Source organism: Dermacentor andersoni, chromosome 3 (genome assembly GCF_023375885.2).
Source record: "Dermacentor andersoni chromosome 3, qqDerAnde1_hic_scaffold, whole genome shotgun sequence".
Classification (NCBI taxonomy): domain Eukaryota; kingdom Metazoa; phylum Arthropoda; class Arachnida; order Ixodida; family Ixodidae; genus Dermacentor; species Dermacentor andersoni.
This window is the reverse complement of record NC_092816.1, coordinates 130,150,521-130,168,224: the sequence shown is the minus strand read 5'-3', so window position 1 is coordinate 130,168,224 and position 17,704 is coordinate 130,150,521. Positions and strand designations below refer to the sequence as shown.

Below are 17,704 nucleotides of genomic sequence, written 5' to 3'. Positions count from 1 at the left end.
CTACGTAATTTTGCTCCCACGACGCTCACTAACGTCCGCAAAAAAACTTGTTGCACAGTGGTGTTACAATTCACCTCTTCTCCAACTTTTCTATCAAACACGGTAACTTAAACAGCAATAAATTCCACCGCCTGTACATTATTGAATTAACGGGCCTATCACGTGGACCCAGGTCGACCGCCCGACGGACGCCCAGCGCGCCTACGAGCTCTTGGGCATCCTGCTGACGGGCGACGAGTGCGCCATCTTGGCCATCCGCACACAGCGCCTGCACACACCACTCAGGGCCGTCGTCTGCTTCATGTTCGTCTACTGGCTGCGGATGCTTGGCGGACCCATGGGCGTAAGATGGCGTCCGATTCGGATTGCGTCTGTTTTAATGCGAACCATTGTTTGCTTCATAAAACTAAGGAAATGCATCGAATTAACTGGACGGTGCCAACAGAAGATGTGTCAACTGAGAGAGTACTAGCTAGTGGGGCAAACTGTCTTCAGTTTGGGTCAGCTGAGGCGTACACGAGGGCTGCTGACTGCTTTCACCATTGTTAGTGCTGCTCCAGTGAGTACAGTGGAGAAAAACAACACGAGCCATCGTTATGACTGCTCGAATGTTAGTGGCGTTAACTGTGCCGCACTCTACAATAGACTGCGGTTAAATACCTTAACCTTCGTTGCTGCCTCAAATAGATTAGATTGGCACACACCTCCTAGCTTTCAATTTTGCCGCGCTTGTCCCGCATCATGCCTGTCAGACTACCATGGCATTGTTGCATATGGTGTTGCTGCTAGGATTTATGGCCACGGCTCAAGAGCCTAAACTAGAACAGCAATGTATTCTGCTACTAAGTTAGATAAAGCGATACCAAAAAGTTATGCTAGAGGAAGGACGTTGTACTATGGGCGCGCGTGGTCACGCGGGATTTACCTTGAATGCGATCTGCTGTGGGGGCGCAGCCTCGGTGGGCTGATGGCTCGTAGCTTTGCGTGCACCGTGTTATCGACGCTCGGTTTGCGTTGACAGTAGGGAGGTCACTTCGCTCGCTGCTGCTGCCGCGAGTGAGCGTCCGCGGTCACCTAGTGTGACCTATCTATGTTTGCCTGTGCGCATTGACACCGTGCTTGTTAATTTAGTTAGTAAGCGAATGTTTGCAAGTGCGCGTTCTACTCGGCGGCTGCTGCGTATGGCGTGGCCGCGCGTGCCTTATCTTGAATACGATCTGCGATGCGGACACTGTAGGCGTCTTGGCGCACTGAGGGCCGATAGTTTCATATGCGCTATGACACCGACGCGCTTACGCGTCACTCGCGTTCACCAAGTGAATCATCACTGTACGGGAAGTCCCAGTATGAAATTTTGCCCAGTGGCTGTGGAGAGGCAAAGCTGATGAAGACTGTGCCTCTGCTGCCAATAGGTCGTGCCGCGAAGACATTTTTTTTATTTATTTGATACCTGCTTCGCCTTTGCAGGCATTACAGCAGGGGGGTACATAAAAAGAAGTATCATATTTGACACCAATAAAGAAACTAATTACACAAAGCGCGGTAAAAAGCATCATTCCATCCACGTATTGTGCCCGAAGAAGTTCTTTTTTATGTAAACGCGGATGCTTTACTTCCCAGGTGGCTTTGTTTTGAAGCTATGTGTCCCCTAAAGTTGTACATCGATTGTGTGTGTCCATTCGTTTTGTACGCTTCCACTATTAAACTGGGAAGTTCTTCAATAGGTAAATTGGGGCGTATTTGCCGACACTGGTCTGAAAACCAAACACGCGTGATAATATCGACGTGGAGTACTCTCCTCGCGTCATCTTCTAGTTCCCGTCATCATCCCTTACCATTTCACGTGCCACATACAGCGTGATCAGGTTGAGGTTCAGGGATTTTTTTTGTAGATCGCGTGTGGCAGATGGCATAATTCCTGTCCTTGTGCTGAGATTTTTTCAAAGGCGGACATTACTAGCACGAGAAATCTAGACGCTTATTCGTCTAATTAACTTCTTAATTATTTAAGGCACGTGATGAATGTTATTTGTGCGCCACTTGGAGCGAGGACTGGGGGGCGACAGACACCAAGCGCAAACTTTCAACTGATTTAAAAAAAGATACTTTGCCTAAGAAAAGTGGTAAAAGAAAGCTGGCGGTTGTGTCTGTCGTCCCCCAGCCATCGTTCCAAGTTGTGCGCAAATGACATTGATCGTGAATTGCAACCAACCAGCGCAAACCAGTAAGTACCCTTTTAGTCCACATAGTGCAAATTACGATTTGTAGACGGTGAGCTTGCAGGACGCATCCACTTCAAGTTAATTTCCACGATGACACCAGTTTCGAGGTATTGTATCCAAAAGTGTGGGAGCGAATTCATGGGCGTTCCAGTTACTTTTGTGCTTCAATGCGTAAAATAGCGTTTTGTAAACGAAGTAACTAGAATAACAGTGCATTTTTACTGCAAGTTAGATGATGCATATCTGGAAAGTTGCGTTATTCTGGAAATTCGTTCCATGTGGCTCCACGTTGCAGACCCACTCTCACTTCACTTCACTTTGTTTCCTTAATGACCCTCGCGTGAGGGTATTACATAAGGGGTGGGACACTTATAGATTAACAACAGAATACAGAAAAATATTTGAACGAGTTATACAAACAAAAGTTATTATCGGGATGCTAGTGCACGCATAATTTGGTTAAGGAACATAGATGGGCATGTGATAGCAACAAGTTCTTGGGGAAGGCCGTTCCAGTCGCTAGCAGTCCGGGGAAAGAATGATGAACAAAAAGTTGTCGGCCGAGATACCTGCTGCTGATGTCCAGTGCGAAGAGAGAAGCGTGGTAGGAGAGGGCAGATGTAGGGTTCCTGTGATAGCTCGGAATAAGAGACTTTATGAAATAACCATGAACTAGCAATGTGGCGACGGAGTGCAAGAGTAGGTATGTTGGACTGCGATTTCAGAGATGATATGCTGATATCAAAAGAATACGAGGAATGAATGAATGTAGCTGCCCTATTTTGAACTGATTCACGTGAATTAGCCAGGTATACTTGTTTCGGAGACCAGATGGGCGATGCGTATTCTAATTGCGATCGAACTAGTGATTTGTATGCGAGTAGCTTAACATGCTGGGGGCAGAGTGGAGATTACGCTTTACGATGCCAGCGTTTTGTTAGCAGATGAAATAATGTTCGTGATATGGCTATTCCACGTAAGATCATGACTAAGATGAACACCTAGAACACCTAGAAGAACACCCAGCACCTCCACCAGATATGTTACGTAGGAAGACGCAGACGAAAAGCTATGTACAAGTATATTTATAAGAAAATACGCTGCGCTTGGCCAAGAGGCAACAGCCCGCGCTAGCTTCTCATCGTCGTAGTCATCTTCTTACTGCTCGGCTCTTCGTCATTGGAAATACTATCCCGTAGCAATATGATTGGGCAGGGTCGATAGGAACGTTAGGGATAGTGTGGGGAAACAGGAGAGGATTGCTGTGACGGTGAAAAGATATATATTTGCATTTGTTGACTGAGCTATCTTTCCGGGCAACATCGAAGGGTCACGAGTTCAAATCACCTGTTGTGTTCCTTTTTTTTTCGCCCCTTTTTCTTTCTTTTTTTTCTTTCGTTTAATGTCTTTTCCTTTATTTTAACACTGTACGGGAACCCTCCTAAAGAAGAAAAAGAAAGATATATATCTTCAAATATGTATGGCCTCACATGTGCAGGTCATAAATACCAGGTTCTCTAGCCGAGTGCCATCCATGCGGTATAACCGAGCTCAGATTGGTCCACCTTGACTGATCAAATAGGGCACCACTGTAGGTTAAATGAGGCGTACAACTCCTGCGGGACCCGCCGTGGTTGCTCAGTGGTTATGGTGTTAGACTGCTGAGCACGAGGTCGCGGGATCGGACCCCGACCACGGCGGCCGCATTTCGATGGGGGCGAAATGCGAAACCACCGTGTACTTAGAATTAAGTGCACGTTAAAGAACCCCAGGTGGTCGAAATTTTCGGAGTCCTCCACTACGGCGTGCATAATCAGAAAGTGGTTTTGTCACGTAAAACCCCATAAATTAATTTTTAATTTAACTCCTACGGGGACGGTAGAGTATCCGTCTCCAGTGCAAGAGGACCGTGATCCAAATCCCGGTGCCGCGCAATTCTCCACCGGAAAATAAAAAAAAAAAAACCGTGTGTTGAGAAAATTGCACAAACAGGCCTGGAGTGCGGCCTGATCCCGGTGACCAGAACCGGTAACGCACTCTCTCACCAGAGCAGGATTGGCCACCCTGGTGCAGTACTTGGCCACAACCTCCTATATGAATACAACAATCGAACCCCGGCCCTCAGTCCCCAGCAGCCGCGAAGCAACTGACCACGGCGGCGGTCAGATCTGTGACGCTGCAGAGGGTGCTAAGAATACCTGGCTCCGGACAGGCCGCCATTGGAATCTGAACCTGGCAACGTTTAACGTTAGAACGCTATCTAGTGAGGCGAGTCTAGCAGTGTTATTGGAGGAATTAGAGGGTAGTAAATGGGATATAATAGGGCTCAGTGAGGTTAGGAGGACAAAAGAAGCATATACAGTGCTAAAAAGCGGGCATGTACTGTGTTACCGGGGCTTAGCGGAGAGACGAAAACTAGGAGTCGGATTCCTGATTAATAAGGAAATAGCTGGTAACATACAGGAATTCTATAGCATTAACGAGAGGGTGGCAGGTCTTGTTGTGAAACTTAATAAGAGGTACAAAATGAAGGTTGTACAGGTCTACGCTCCTACATCTAGTCATGATGACCAGGAAGTCGAAAGCTTTTATGAAGACGTAGAATCGGCTATGGGTAAAGTCAAAACAAAATACACTATACTGATGGGCGACTTCAATGCCAGGGTAGGCAAGAAGCAGGCTGGAGACAAGTCAGTGGGGGAATATGGCATAGGATCTAGGAATAGCAGAGGAGAATTATTAGTAGAGTTTGCAGAACAGAATAATATGCGGATAATGAATACCTTTTTCCTCAAGCGGGTTAGTCGAAAGTGGACGTGGAGGAGCCCGAATGGTGAGACTAGAAATGAAATCGACTTCATACTCTGCGCGAACCCTGGCATCATTCAAGATGTAGACGTGCTCGGCAAGGTACGCTGCAGTGACCACAGGATGGTAAGAACTCGAATTAGCGTAGACTTGAGGAGGGAACGAAAGAAACTGGTACACAAGAAGCCAATCAATGAGTTAGCGGTAAGAGGGAAACTAGAGGAATTCCGGATCAAACTACAGAACAGGTATTCGGCTTTAACTCAGGAAGAGGACCTTAGTGTTGAAGCAATGAACGACAATCTCATGGGCATCATTAAGGAGTGCGCAATAGAAGTCGGTGGTAACGCCGTTAGACAGGAAACCAGTAAGCTATCGTAGGAGACGAAAGATCTGATCAAGAAACGCCAATGTATGAAAGCCTCTAATCCTACAGCTAGAATAGAACCGGCAGAACTTTCTAAGTTAATCAACAAGCGTAAGGCAGCGGACATCAGGAACTATAATATGGACAGAATTGAACAGGCTCTCAGGAACGGAGGAAGCCTAAAAACAGTGAAGAAGAAACTAGGAATAGGCAAGAATCAGATGTGTGCGTTAAGAGACAAAGCCGGCAATATCGTTACTAATATGGATGAGACAGTTCAAGTGGCTGAGGAGTTCTATAGAGATTTATACAGTACCAGTGGCACCCACGACGATAGTGGAAGAGAGAATAGCCTAGAGGAATTCGAAATCCCACAGGTAACGCCAGAAGTAGTAAAGAAAGCCTTAGGAGCTATGCAAAGGGGGAAGGCAGCTGGGGAGGATCAGGTAACAGCAGATTTGTTGAAGGATGGTGGTCAGATTGTTCTAGAGAAACTGGCGACCCTGTATACGCAATGCCTCATAACCTCGAGCGTACCGGAATCTTGGAAGAACGCTAACATAATCCTAATCCATAAGAAAGGGGACGCCAAAGACTTGAACAATTATAGACCGACCAGCTTACTGTCCGTTGCCTACAAAGTATTTACTAAGGTAATCGCAAATAGAATCAGGAACACCTTAGACTTCTGTCAACCAAAGGACCAGGCAGGATTCCGTAAAGGCTACTCAACAATAGACCATATTCACACTATCAATCAAGTGATAGAGAAATGTGCAGAATATAACCAACCCTTATATATAGCTTTCATTGATTACGAGAAAGCGTTTGATTCAGTCGAAACCTCAGCAGTCATGGAGGCATTACGGAATCAGGGTGTAGATGAGCCATATGTAAAAATACTGGAAGAAATCTATAGCGGCTCCACAGCCACCGTAGTCCTCCACAAAGAAAGCAACAAAATCCCTATAAAGAAAGGCGTCAGACAGGGAGATACGATATCTCCAATGCTATTCACAGCATGTTTACAAGAGGTATTCAGAGGCCTGGAGTGGGAAGAATTGGGGATAAAAGTTGATGGAGAATACCTTAGCAACTTGCGATTCGCTGATGATATTGCCTTGCTTAGTAACTCAGGAGACCAATTGCAATGCATGCTCACTGACCTGGAGAGGCAAAGCAGAAGGGTGGGTCTGAAAATTAATCTGCAGAAAACTAAAGTATTGTTTAACAGTCTCGGAAGAGAACAGAAGTTTACGATAGGTAGCGAAGCACTGGAAGTGGTAAGGGAATACATCTACTTAGGGCAGGTAGTGACCACGGATCCAGATCATGACACTGAAATAACCAGAAGAATAAGAATGGGTTGGGGTGCGTTTGGCAGGCATTCTCAAATCATGAACAGCAGGTTGCCACTATCCCTCAAAAGGCAAGTGTACAACAGCTGTGTGTTACCAGTACTCACATATGGGGCAGAAACCTGGAGGCTTACGAAAAGGGTTCTGCTGAAATTGAGGACGACGCAACGAGCTATGGAAAGAAGAATGATGGGTGTAACGTTAAGGGATAAGAAAAGAGCAGATTGGGTGAGGCAACAAACGCGGGTAAACGACATCTTAGTTGAAATCAAGAAAAAGAAATGGGCATGGACCGGACATGTAATGAGGAGGGAAGATAACCGATGGTCACTAAGAGTTACGGACTGGATTCCAAGGGAAGGGAAGCGTAGCAGGGGGCGGCAGAAAGTTAGGTGGGCGGATGACATTAAGACGTTTGCAGGGACAACATGGCCACAATTAGTACATGACCGGGGTAGTTGGAGAAGTATGGGAGAGGCCTTTGCCATGCAGTGGGCGTAACTAGGCTGATGATGATGATGATATATGTCATTTCTATTATTTACCGACTACAATACGTAAATTGCAACATCGGCCAAAAAGTAATTATTTCAAATGATAATTAGTGTATTTTGTTCATTACTTAAACCTATGTTTCGATTCCACGTGCATGTAGTGTCCGGCTCTATGAAGAATCTAGCTCACGGACTAGAATATTGTGATATGGAAAAGGACACTTTATCTTAAATTCCACAATACTTAAAGATTATCAACCTGTACCACAGCATCTGCATGTATAGACACCATGGTTACACAGAAAAGGACAAAAATAACAAAGTGTATCTATTGTACTGTTGTGATGTTTTCAAAGGACAGTCTTTTGCACCGTTACATCAGTTGCGCAAGCCCTCCGCAAAGAAGGCCGACTCACACACGGGAGCTCAATTACCCAGTCAACTCATAAAAATTTGCTCCAGTAGTGATTAAACAATCCGTAAGTTAGCCAATGTTTCACACGTGCCCGAGTGGTACAGTCAACAACATAGTTATTTCGCATGGTGGGAATTTCTCAGTGCCGGCAGATATTAAGGTATCCTGGGTTCTTTCACGGCACTGTTGTGGCGGTTATAAACTATTGCCTCTGTCGAGGCAAACTTGATCGTATCTATCAATAAACCATCCAATCAATACATATTGCCGGGTGATTCGACCGACACAGCGAAGACGTTAGTTTACTTACATATAGTGCAACATACCCTTTGCAAGATATGCACTGTGCTATGTGTGCGCAAAAAGCGCGAATTTCACTGGGAAGAAAATGGAACTAGAACAACTATGGATCTCAAGAACGTTAAATAGGTAAAGGCTTCCCAGGTGTTTTGTAATTTTGCTCACGACTGGTGTACATCAAGCGTTAAAATATAGTCGTAAGCATGAACGGTGCTGGTGGCACAGTCGACTGTTCAGCAATAAAGCGACAAGGTCAGCAAAATGTTTCTCAGTGCGCTAGGACCTTCAAGAAACGCAACCTGCTAAACTTCCCCAGAAATTCGTTATGCAGTCGCACAAAAATAGCTGAAGGCGTAGAAGGTAGCTGAAGTATGCAATGACTCTTGACTAACTGCTTGTTGCTCGTAGAATCCTTGGCGAACGGCAATATTAGGAACGGTACCGTTTTTGATCCGAGGCGAAAAACACGCCAGTAGCACTTCAACCAACTGAAGTGTGAAGACCGCCAAATGCGCTCAATTCCTGTACGAAGGCAACGTGCACTTGCCCTTCGGCGACGAAGGCGGCTTCCAAGAAGCCCCACTTACGCCTTTCTCAATGCAGTCAGCTCCAGTTAGCTCTGCGCTGCATCAGCCATTTTCATGAACACGCAGTTATATAATCCCCCCCAGAGACGCGTATTGTGATCATCACACCTATTTCGTAAAATTGACAGCCATGTTCATACTGTGCGCATCACGCGACATGTACGAGGGCAGTTCTTTCTCTTAATGTCAATTACAAATTCACCTACCAGTGCCTGATATTTAATCCAGATTACCGCTTCTGAATCTCTTAAGGTTTCAACAATAACGTTCCTTTCACTCCACAATTAGGATGATCTTATTTTCTTGCCTGCGAATTTTGTTAGTCGTGCATGTTTCAGCCAGTTGGAATCGCGTTTCTCTCCATTTTCGGCAGTTTTTTTTTTTAGAATATGCACAAACTAAAATTTTACTGCCATATTACTCCACTGTCACGTTTGTTTCTTTATGATCGTGTTCGACGGCTTCCGCATTTGTGATCGCATTTCGCTTGGCATGTGCTGAGCCCACGGTTGGGATCAGTTGCTTCGGCAGCGCCGCTCGTTAGGTTAAAAAAAATTAAATTATGGGGTTTTACGTGCCAAAACCACTTCCTGATTATGAGGCACGCCGTATTGGAGGACTCCGGAAATTTCGACCACCTGGGGTTCTCTAACGTGCACCTAAATCTAAGTACACGGGTGTTTTCGCATTTCGCCCCCATCAAAATGCGGCCGTCGTGGCCAGGATTCGATCCCGCGACCTCGTGCTCAGCAGCCCAAGACCATAGCCACTGAGCAACCACGGCGGGTGCTCGTTAGGTTGTCACGCTCTGACGTCAGTCAGCCCACGCGGCTCGAACGTTCTCGCCGGTTCTAGGTAAACGGGCCGTGGTACTAATAGGTTACGCGTGCACTCCGAGATGTTCGCGGCGTACTCTATAATGAACTTGTTTACCAGCGCTGCGTCTCGAAAGTCACGTGGTGGTGGACAAAACAATTAATAACGGGCACACGAGTGTGGTAGGCTAGACGCCGACTTGTTTAAGGACACCGGTACGGCCAATAAACTTCCAACGTTTATTTTCTCCATTTCGTCTTCTTGCTTGTCTTCCTGCCGACGAGCTCCGTTACATCTGTGTCACGACATCCAGATGCAGAAATACCAAGACCTGCAGCTGGTGGGCGGCAGGGACGTCTTCTACGGCCTCAAGGACGTCGTAATGGTCATCTTCCAGATCTCCATCATGCCGGGCATTATCTTCCTGGCGGACGCCATCGGCCGTCGATTCCTGCTGTACATTTCTTCGATGCTTATCACGATAATACTGCCGGTGAGCGCCTACCTCGTCCAGCGCATAACCCTCGCCGAGACGCTCGTCGAGAACGCCATCTACGAGCGGGCCATCATATGCGCTGCCCTGTGCTCCGTGGTGGCCTACTCTGTGGGCCTGGGACCCGTCTCGATCCTGGTGTGCACCGAGATACTGCCGCCCCGGCGCCACGGTCTGCTGGCAGGTCTCACGTACGCCGTCGACCGCACCCTGTTCTTCGCGTTCCGCTGGTCCCTGCGTTCTACCTCCTATCAGGTTAGGTTTCGGTTCAGGCTATTTGCTTGAGGGAGTCGAAGGGGGAGTTACACGACACTAAACGTTAGCAACTAAATTAAATGCTCGTTTTATTGCGACATCAAATACAAATACAGGAGGTATTCAGAGACCTGGATTGGGAAGAATTGGGGATAAAAGTTAATGGAGAATACCTTAGTAACGTGCGATTCGCTGATGATATTGCCTTGCTTAGTAACTCAGGGGACCAACTAAAATGCATGCTCACTGACCTGGAGAGGCAAAGCAGAAGAGTGGGTCTAAAGGTTAATCTGCAGAAAACTAAAGTAATGTTTAACAGTCTCGGAAGAGAACAGCAATTTACAATAGGTGGCGAGGCACTGGAAGTGGTAAGGTAATACGTCTACTTAGGGCAGGTAGTGACGGCGGATCCAGATCATGAGACGGAAATAATCAAAAGAATAAGAATGGGCTAATAATAAGAACAAGAGCCAAACAAAAACTAAGGTTTTTGTTTGGTTTCCAGTCGCTCCCATGTTGCATGGGTAACACGCGGGAACCAGCGCTCCGCGTCGCGACTCTCGCACAGTGAGGCCGAGTGGTGGCGCACGCCAACTGGCGAGCGGCTGGCGCAGCAAAGATAAGGCGAAGACGTGGAGCATCATCAGTGTAAAGGAGCCGGCAAGGGAGATACGGTAGAGGGCGATAGGAGAGGAGCGCGACGTCATTGGCAGTTTTCTTGTGCTTCAGATCTACTGTTACGCCGTCCCTAGCCAGGGGAGGAACTGGCGCTGATTGTGTGTCTGACGTAATTGTGACAGGATATGACACAGCCAATTAGAGGCATACAGAGTTTTCACCTCCTGGGACTTTATTCTCGACAAACATGGCGGCTGTACAGCCACCATTTTCCGCCATGTGGACTCTCTGATTGGCTGTCGAGATGTCACGTGTGTTGAAATTTGTTTCGGGAAGACGAACTTTTACAATTTTGCGTTTTCGTCAAGATGACGAAACGTGACGTGGAGCTGCAAATTTTATCGGCTAATAATTTTTTCTGGTCCGTGCAATGCGTCTGCACTTTCGAGAATATGTGGTGGCGGTCCAGGATAGCTGCCATGTTAAGCTTGCTGATTGGCAGAAGCCTCCGCCTCGTTGTCAGACTAAGCGCAACGCGTAACAGCCGCGTCGCATCAAGGAGGAGCTTTGCGCCGATCGTGACTCCTTTGCATGCGTAATCATGCGAACGACAAATAAAATTTGGAGTCGGATATCTCGGAGTACAGACACCGTAGAAGAATTCTTCCAAATGATGCTTTGTAGGAACGCGACTGCCCCTAACTTTTCATTACGAACATAGCCACTTACTGATGTGAAGAAAAAAAAAGTAATTGTTCAATTTTAGTTAATTGGGTTGCTGACAGCGATAATTATATCAGCTCATTTTGTGTTCCCCTGGCCACATAACTTATTTGCACAGGTGGTCTTCGCATGCCTCTCAGTGCCTAATGTTATGAAAACCATAAAGCTTAATTTTGAACACGCTGTAATACAGCGGGTCCCAGCTAATTTTAGCCACACTTGAAAAATATGGAAATGCCACGTAGCTGGACACAACCAAGGTAACGTTGCTTGCCGTCGCTTGGGGATACTATTATTCTTTATATTATCATTGTTTATATTATTATTATTTATGTCATTACTATTTTTTTCCTCCTCATTATATAATTAGTGTTAAATATTTAATCAATTTCTCACGTGTGCGTGAGAAAATTGTAGAGCGACATCGAAAAATTCTCGACACAGCTTTTTAGTGCTGAATACGTAAAACAATAAAAGTGTTTTTCCGAGCGTGGTAGAAGCCCGCAAACGCGCGGAAAATTACCGCGCGAATCCCCGCTCGAGGCACTTTGCGTGTTTTCGCAAAACACCTATTTCGAAGGGCGAACGTAGCCGCTGCAAAAAGCATCTCTAGCCTCAACAACGTTGCACCTGATGTACGAAGCGGAGTATAGGTGAGCCGCGGGCTGACGTTGTTTTGTACAATGTGTTGGCACCTCTTTGTTCTCGTCGAAGCGAGAGGCAGCACGAATTTGCTGCTGCTGCTGCCGCCCTTCCTCCCGCCAGCGTTTTGGTAGCTAGTGTCCGTGGTCATCGAGTGAGGCTTGTTTATGTTTTTCTGTGCACACGCTACGCCGTGATTGTTACTTTAGTTATTAACGGAATGTTTAAAAGTTTTCACGGCAGATAAAAATGCTCCCCTTACTTCGCACAGCTGTCTAATGTTTTCCTATCACAATTGATATGTCGCGTTTCGGACGAAACTCCGGCTTTTTGCGCGTAGGTATTCGAGGACCAATTCACAAAGCTTTTAGTTCGTAACTGCTGCTTGCAATTGGTTTTTGCTGGCATTGCTGCTAATACGTTCACCGTCGGGATTACCTATGATCAGCTCGTATGAACAGAATCCTGCCGTAATTATTTTTTGTGATACGCGCCGTGGCACGGAAGACACGTTGAAAGACGGGTGCCATAAATGAAATACATCAAAACTTGGACTGTAAGAATCATGTAGATCTCATACACAACAGTGGAAGTCGATTTTATACGAAGCATTTCGCAGGGGCCTCGCTATGTAACGTCATTCGGGGTTTCGCAGAGCTCTACGGCGTGGACCAGCGTCTATGTGTAGAGCGAACGTGTTTGACGAGAGCGTGTCTGTGCGACAAGCACAGCAAGACGACAATACTTGTATGGCAAAGGCATGACGACTGACGTTTTTGTAACTACGGCGAAGAAACGCCAGGACTTGTTTCGTTACTACCGTGGCCAACCCTGAAGGCTGTGCAATATCGCACATCGCCTACGTGTAGTGCTAGCTGCAGGGAGGAAAATACTATCGAATGTGGGGAGTCACAAAGCGCTGCGTACCAGGAGGAGGGGGGGGTGGCGGATTGGAGAAAGTGGCCCGGAGTTCTGCTGTGATGGCTATCTCGTGACGTATAGTGTAAGTAAGCCTGACTGAATAATAAAGAACGATGGGGGTGTTTATTATACCAAAATAATATTATAAGATTGTTCTTTCTATATAGACCCATCTTACGAACCGGTTCACGCGTTAGCACGCACTGGGCTACCTGCAGTGATTAATACTGCGGGACAATGTTATCGCTGCTCAAGGGAATCCTTTGCTGCCTACTCACTGGACCAAAGAACGCGCAAAGGAAGCTGAACATATAATAAATTTCCAAGCGAAAATGGGCGGGTTTGTGAATTTACAGTGCCAGAAACAAAATGATGGACGAGACGGTACCATACTGATGGATCGTTACGCTTTAAATGCGCAAGCATTTCTATGCTTACCCAACGACGAAAACCGTCTGTCCGGGCCTACATTCGTCCGTCACGTAATACCGTCGCTTTCGAGATAGGGCCCGCAGCTGCGAGCCAGGTCACCTTCGAGCTGCCTCTTGCTTCAACGCGAAGTAAGCGGCAAGAACATAGCGCTCACGAAACTATCAGCACTATCACACCCTGCCGCCATCGCAGATCGCTTTGAACACAGCGTCCGCACGGCCGCGCCATACGCGATCGCCGCCGGAGTACGGTTCATCACGGTTCCTAATTGTTCGACGCAGATAAGTCCCTAAAGAACGTATAACCGGTCATAACCGATGCGTCATCAATCCACCTTGCGCCGCCGTCCGCACCAGTTTGTGTCGCCGTGCTGTCGTTTATACTGGTCGGGTCAAGTTTGATAACGCTGATAATGACACCGGGCTGAGTGGAGATGAGCAAGTGGAGGAACACTTCCGCATACCTAGACAACTCCCGGAGGAGTCTCTGCGCGAACTATTTTGACAATACTGATTACTTCGCACGGTCCTATCCTTTCTGCTTCCAGGTTTGGTACTTCATCGCCGCGGGCGCGTCGGCAGGGTTCTCACTAGTGGTTCTCATGCGGTTGCTGCCGGAGACGAAGCAGCTGGCCCTGGACAGGATCCCGAACCTGTTCAGCGACGACCCCCGCGTGCGCGCCGCCGCAGCGGTCGCTCCGCAGGAAGCCGGAGGAACGCACGCGCTCGCGCTCGCAAAGGCTTCGCGCCAGTTCCCGCTCAGGGACTTCGCCGACACGTACGCTCTGGCCGCCGCCAAGGAGGAGAGCCAGACGACTTCGTCGCAGCGTGAATGAGGGCGCGCGTGTGTTTTGCGACGGTCGCGTGAATGACGCCTCCCCCAAGCGCAGGCATGTGTGTACTGTACATAGCAGGATGTATAGGCTACGGTTGACACTGTGAGGTACATGGACGCGGTACATCTTTTTGTTAGACGTTTACAGTGTGTCATATTATGCATATGGAGACACATGACCTCGCGACGTCGTAGGAAATTAGTTTGTGTTGGTTACTGTTACAATTGCTCCACCTTCACTGTCAAATTTGATAGAGCGCTGGATGATGATTGCGTGGCGATCTTTGTGTTAACTCTCGCGTCTAGTTCGTTAAATGAAAGAGTTCGTTTGATTCACTTTTATTTTGATTTCCTGAAATGAAAAGGGCACTATAGGCATAGGTTTCAATTTTCGAGTCTAAGACGTTTCATATATTAAAAGAAATATCAGATAACACTGCGATCTTGTCGAGAATAATCAAATAAAGAGAATGTATTTCTCGTCCACTACACATCTTGCCGGTTGCGGCGTTTGATATACGAGCACAAATGTTATAACTCTCCAAATTTGTGTGGTGCCCTAATCTCCCCACATGTGAAGAACCGCGAAGCTGCTAATTCGCTCACTGGTTAGCTAGTCTAGCCTAAATTGCCACAGGTGCGTAGTACTAATCACAATCGCACTCAAGAGGCATTGTTTAGCGCTGCCAGTGTTATTCTTCCACTCAAATTGCAAATATGCTAAGGATGTTTTGAGACCGGCTTCGTTGTAGTGTGCTACCATTGTGTAGTCGATCATAACGAGTGAATGTAGCATATATATATATATATATATATATATATATATATATATATATATATATATATATATATATAGATATATATATTGTGGGATTCTCACCCGTGCCCTTGGGACAAAGGAACGACGACACAATAGTGCAAACAATCACAAGGGCATTTATTACACCTTTCATAGACTAATGCCTGCTAGGCGAGTTGCTATCCACAAAACACGCCGATGGGCGCGCTACAAATCGCGAAAGTCCGACTCACCGCGACCGGATAACGAGCGAATATGTTCGCCCCATGCTGGACACCAACTCCTGGTCGTTCGCGCGTATGGTAAGGCGAACGGTGGCGCGTTCGAACGATCATGTTCGTCCATTCTGGAGTAGGCCTCACGATACGCTCTCGCAGAAGCATCGATCGGCGTACGCAGAACGTCCGCGCCGCTTGCCGAACCCCGAGCCAAAGAGGAAGACCTTCTCCTTTCCGCGCCCAAGTAACCCTGCCATTAGGTGGCGTTAGCAGAGCAACAATCGTGGCATCTCTCGTACTGCGTACTGCGCTTCAACCAGACCGACTACTGCGGGCACTAAGCCACGCGGCGAAGCCGGATTACAGAAGACGGCAGACAATACTTGCACTAGCCGTGGCGGAGCTGAAGCAGGCATTAAACACTTCCCATACGTGGGCCCATCCCTAAGATAGTGCAATACCGACCCGACCCGCGGCGAAGGTGAAGCAGCTGGGCGTTAAGCACTCCCCATACGCGGGCAAATCATGAAGAAAGTGCAATACCGGCCTGACCCGCGGCGAAAGTGTGCAGGTGTTAGGCACTCCCCATACGTGAGCCAATCCCGCAGAAAGTGCAATACCGGCCCGACCCACGGCGGAGTTTAAGCAGGCGTTAAGCATTTTCCATACGGGCGCCGATCCCGAAGATAGTGCAATACCGGCCCGACCGGCGGTGGCGGTGAAGCAGGCGTTAAGGGCTCCTGAAATGGTTTGGACAAATTTTGTAGACGCGTAGGGTACAGCTTAAGTAGAACATTCGCAACACAATTTAAGTGAAGCGTTACGTATTAAGGGAGCTACAAGCAATCACAAGTTACCCTCCTCCCTAGCCATATTTTTCCTCCAACTTGTTCGCCGAGCGATCGCGGCTAAGCTCCGCCTTCACTGGTTCTGCGTCACGATGCGACGTCACATCGTCCACTTGCGGTTGTATTGGAGCCCGCCCCCGCCCCCGCGTAACCTCTCCGCTAGCCGCTCGGCCGTCGATTCCAAGCAATAGCTATCGAAGCAGCGTGCGTTGCGAGCATTCTGTCGTAGTGCCGAACGTGTCTGAACTCCTGCGAAAAAATTTACACCAGCAGCAAAGAATACATTTTGTTACTGCTACTGTGTGCGGTTGAGCTCTATGCCACCAGGTGGCTGCACCGTGCAGACCATTCACATTTGCGCTTCGGTTCATCCCCTGAAACTACACGCAAGGGGACACGGCCAGGCAATGTCTCCTTGCGCTGGCGTTTACCCTAATACTGGACTCGCGAAACGCTATTGCGTTAGTAGTCTTCCGGTGTAACGTGACGGCCGCAATCGCGCAAATCCTGGCGCCGATCGGATAGCGGCAGTCCGATGCGCTGCAGCCAGTCCGCTCGTCTACTGGCTTGCAGCCCTCCTTTTACATCGCTTACATCGCCGACACGATGTCTCAGCTTGACATCTTTATTGCCAGTCGCTACATTTGCAGTCCACAACGCAACAAAGTCAAATCATAGCGCTCGCGAAAAGACAGACCGACGCTGACGGCGGAGCTCTCGTCAAAGACGGAGCACGTTGTAACACAAGCAGACGACACTTGCTGTGTGCCGGAAGTGCTTGAATGTACTGAAAAATTGTTCTTGTGCATTCTCTTTATGTTACTTTCTTTTATAAAAACAAATTAACTAACATTTCAACTATTACGAACATCATTTGTTTACCATAAAGTTGGAAAAATTATCGATCACGCGCCCTGGACAGCCAATCGGATAGCTCGCCGCAATGACGTCACATCAGCGATTTCCGTCATATGGGCAGGGGTGGCTTAAAATTCTGCCGAGCAGTGTGCTGCGATCAGCAGCGATGTGCATTTTTAAAGCCTTATAATAAATTACACGCTTTACGCGAAGCACTTACATGTGTCAATTAATGATCAGGAGGACTACTCTAACGACTCAGTACGTATGTAGAAAATCGTCAAAATCGTTTCAGGGTCCCTTTAAGCACTATTCCTACGTGGGACGATCCCGAAGAAAATGCAGTACCGGCCCAACCCACTCCGAAACTGAAGCAGGCGTTAAGCACTCCCCATGCGTACGCCTGTCCCTAAGATAGTGCAATACCTTCCCCACCGGCGGCGGAGGTGAAGCAGGCGTTAAGCACTCCTCCTACGTGGGACGATCCCGAAGAAAATGCAGTACCCGGCCGACCCGCTCCGAAGGTGAAGCAGGCGTTAAGCATTACGCATGCGTGGGCCTTTCCCTAAGATAGCGCAATACCGGCACGCCCCGCGGCGCAGGCAAAGCAGGCGTTAAGCACTCCCCATACGTGGGCCGATCGCGAAGAAAGAGCAATACCGGCCTGACTCGCGGCGGAGGTTAAGCAGGCGTGAA

General features: G+C 47.7%; 1 protein-coding gene across 1 annotated transcript in view; it reads left to right on the top strand.

Annotated features, from left to right (window-relative positions):
* Positions 1-14,286, top strand: part of LOC126525280 (uncharacterized) — a 36,057-nt gene extending 21,771 nt beyond the window's left edge. Inside the window, exons 4-6 of the mRNA XM_050173306.2 lie at positions 173-343; positions 9,681-10,115; positions 13,999-14,286. Of these exons, the coding sequence (XP_050029263.2) occupies positions 173-343; positions 9,681-10,115; positions 13,999-14,286 (894 nt within the window). The remainder of the gene's footprint in view (positions 1-172; positions 344-9,680; positions 10,116-13,998) is intronic.
* The last annotated feature ends 3,418 nt before the right edge of the window (positions 14,287-17,704 follow it).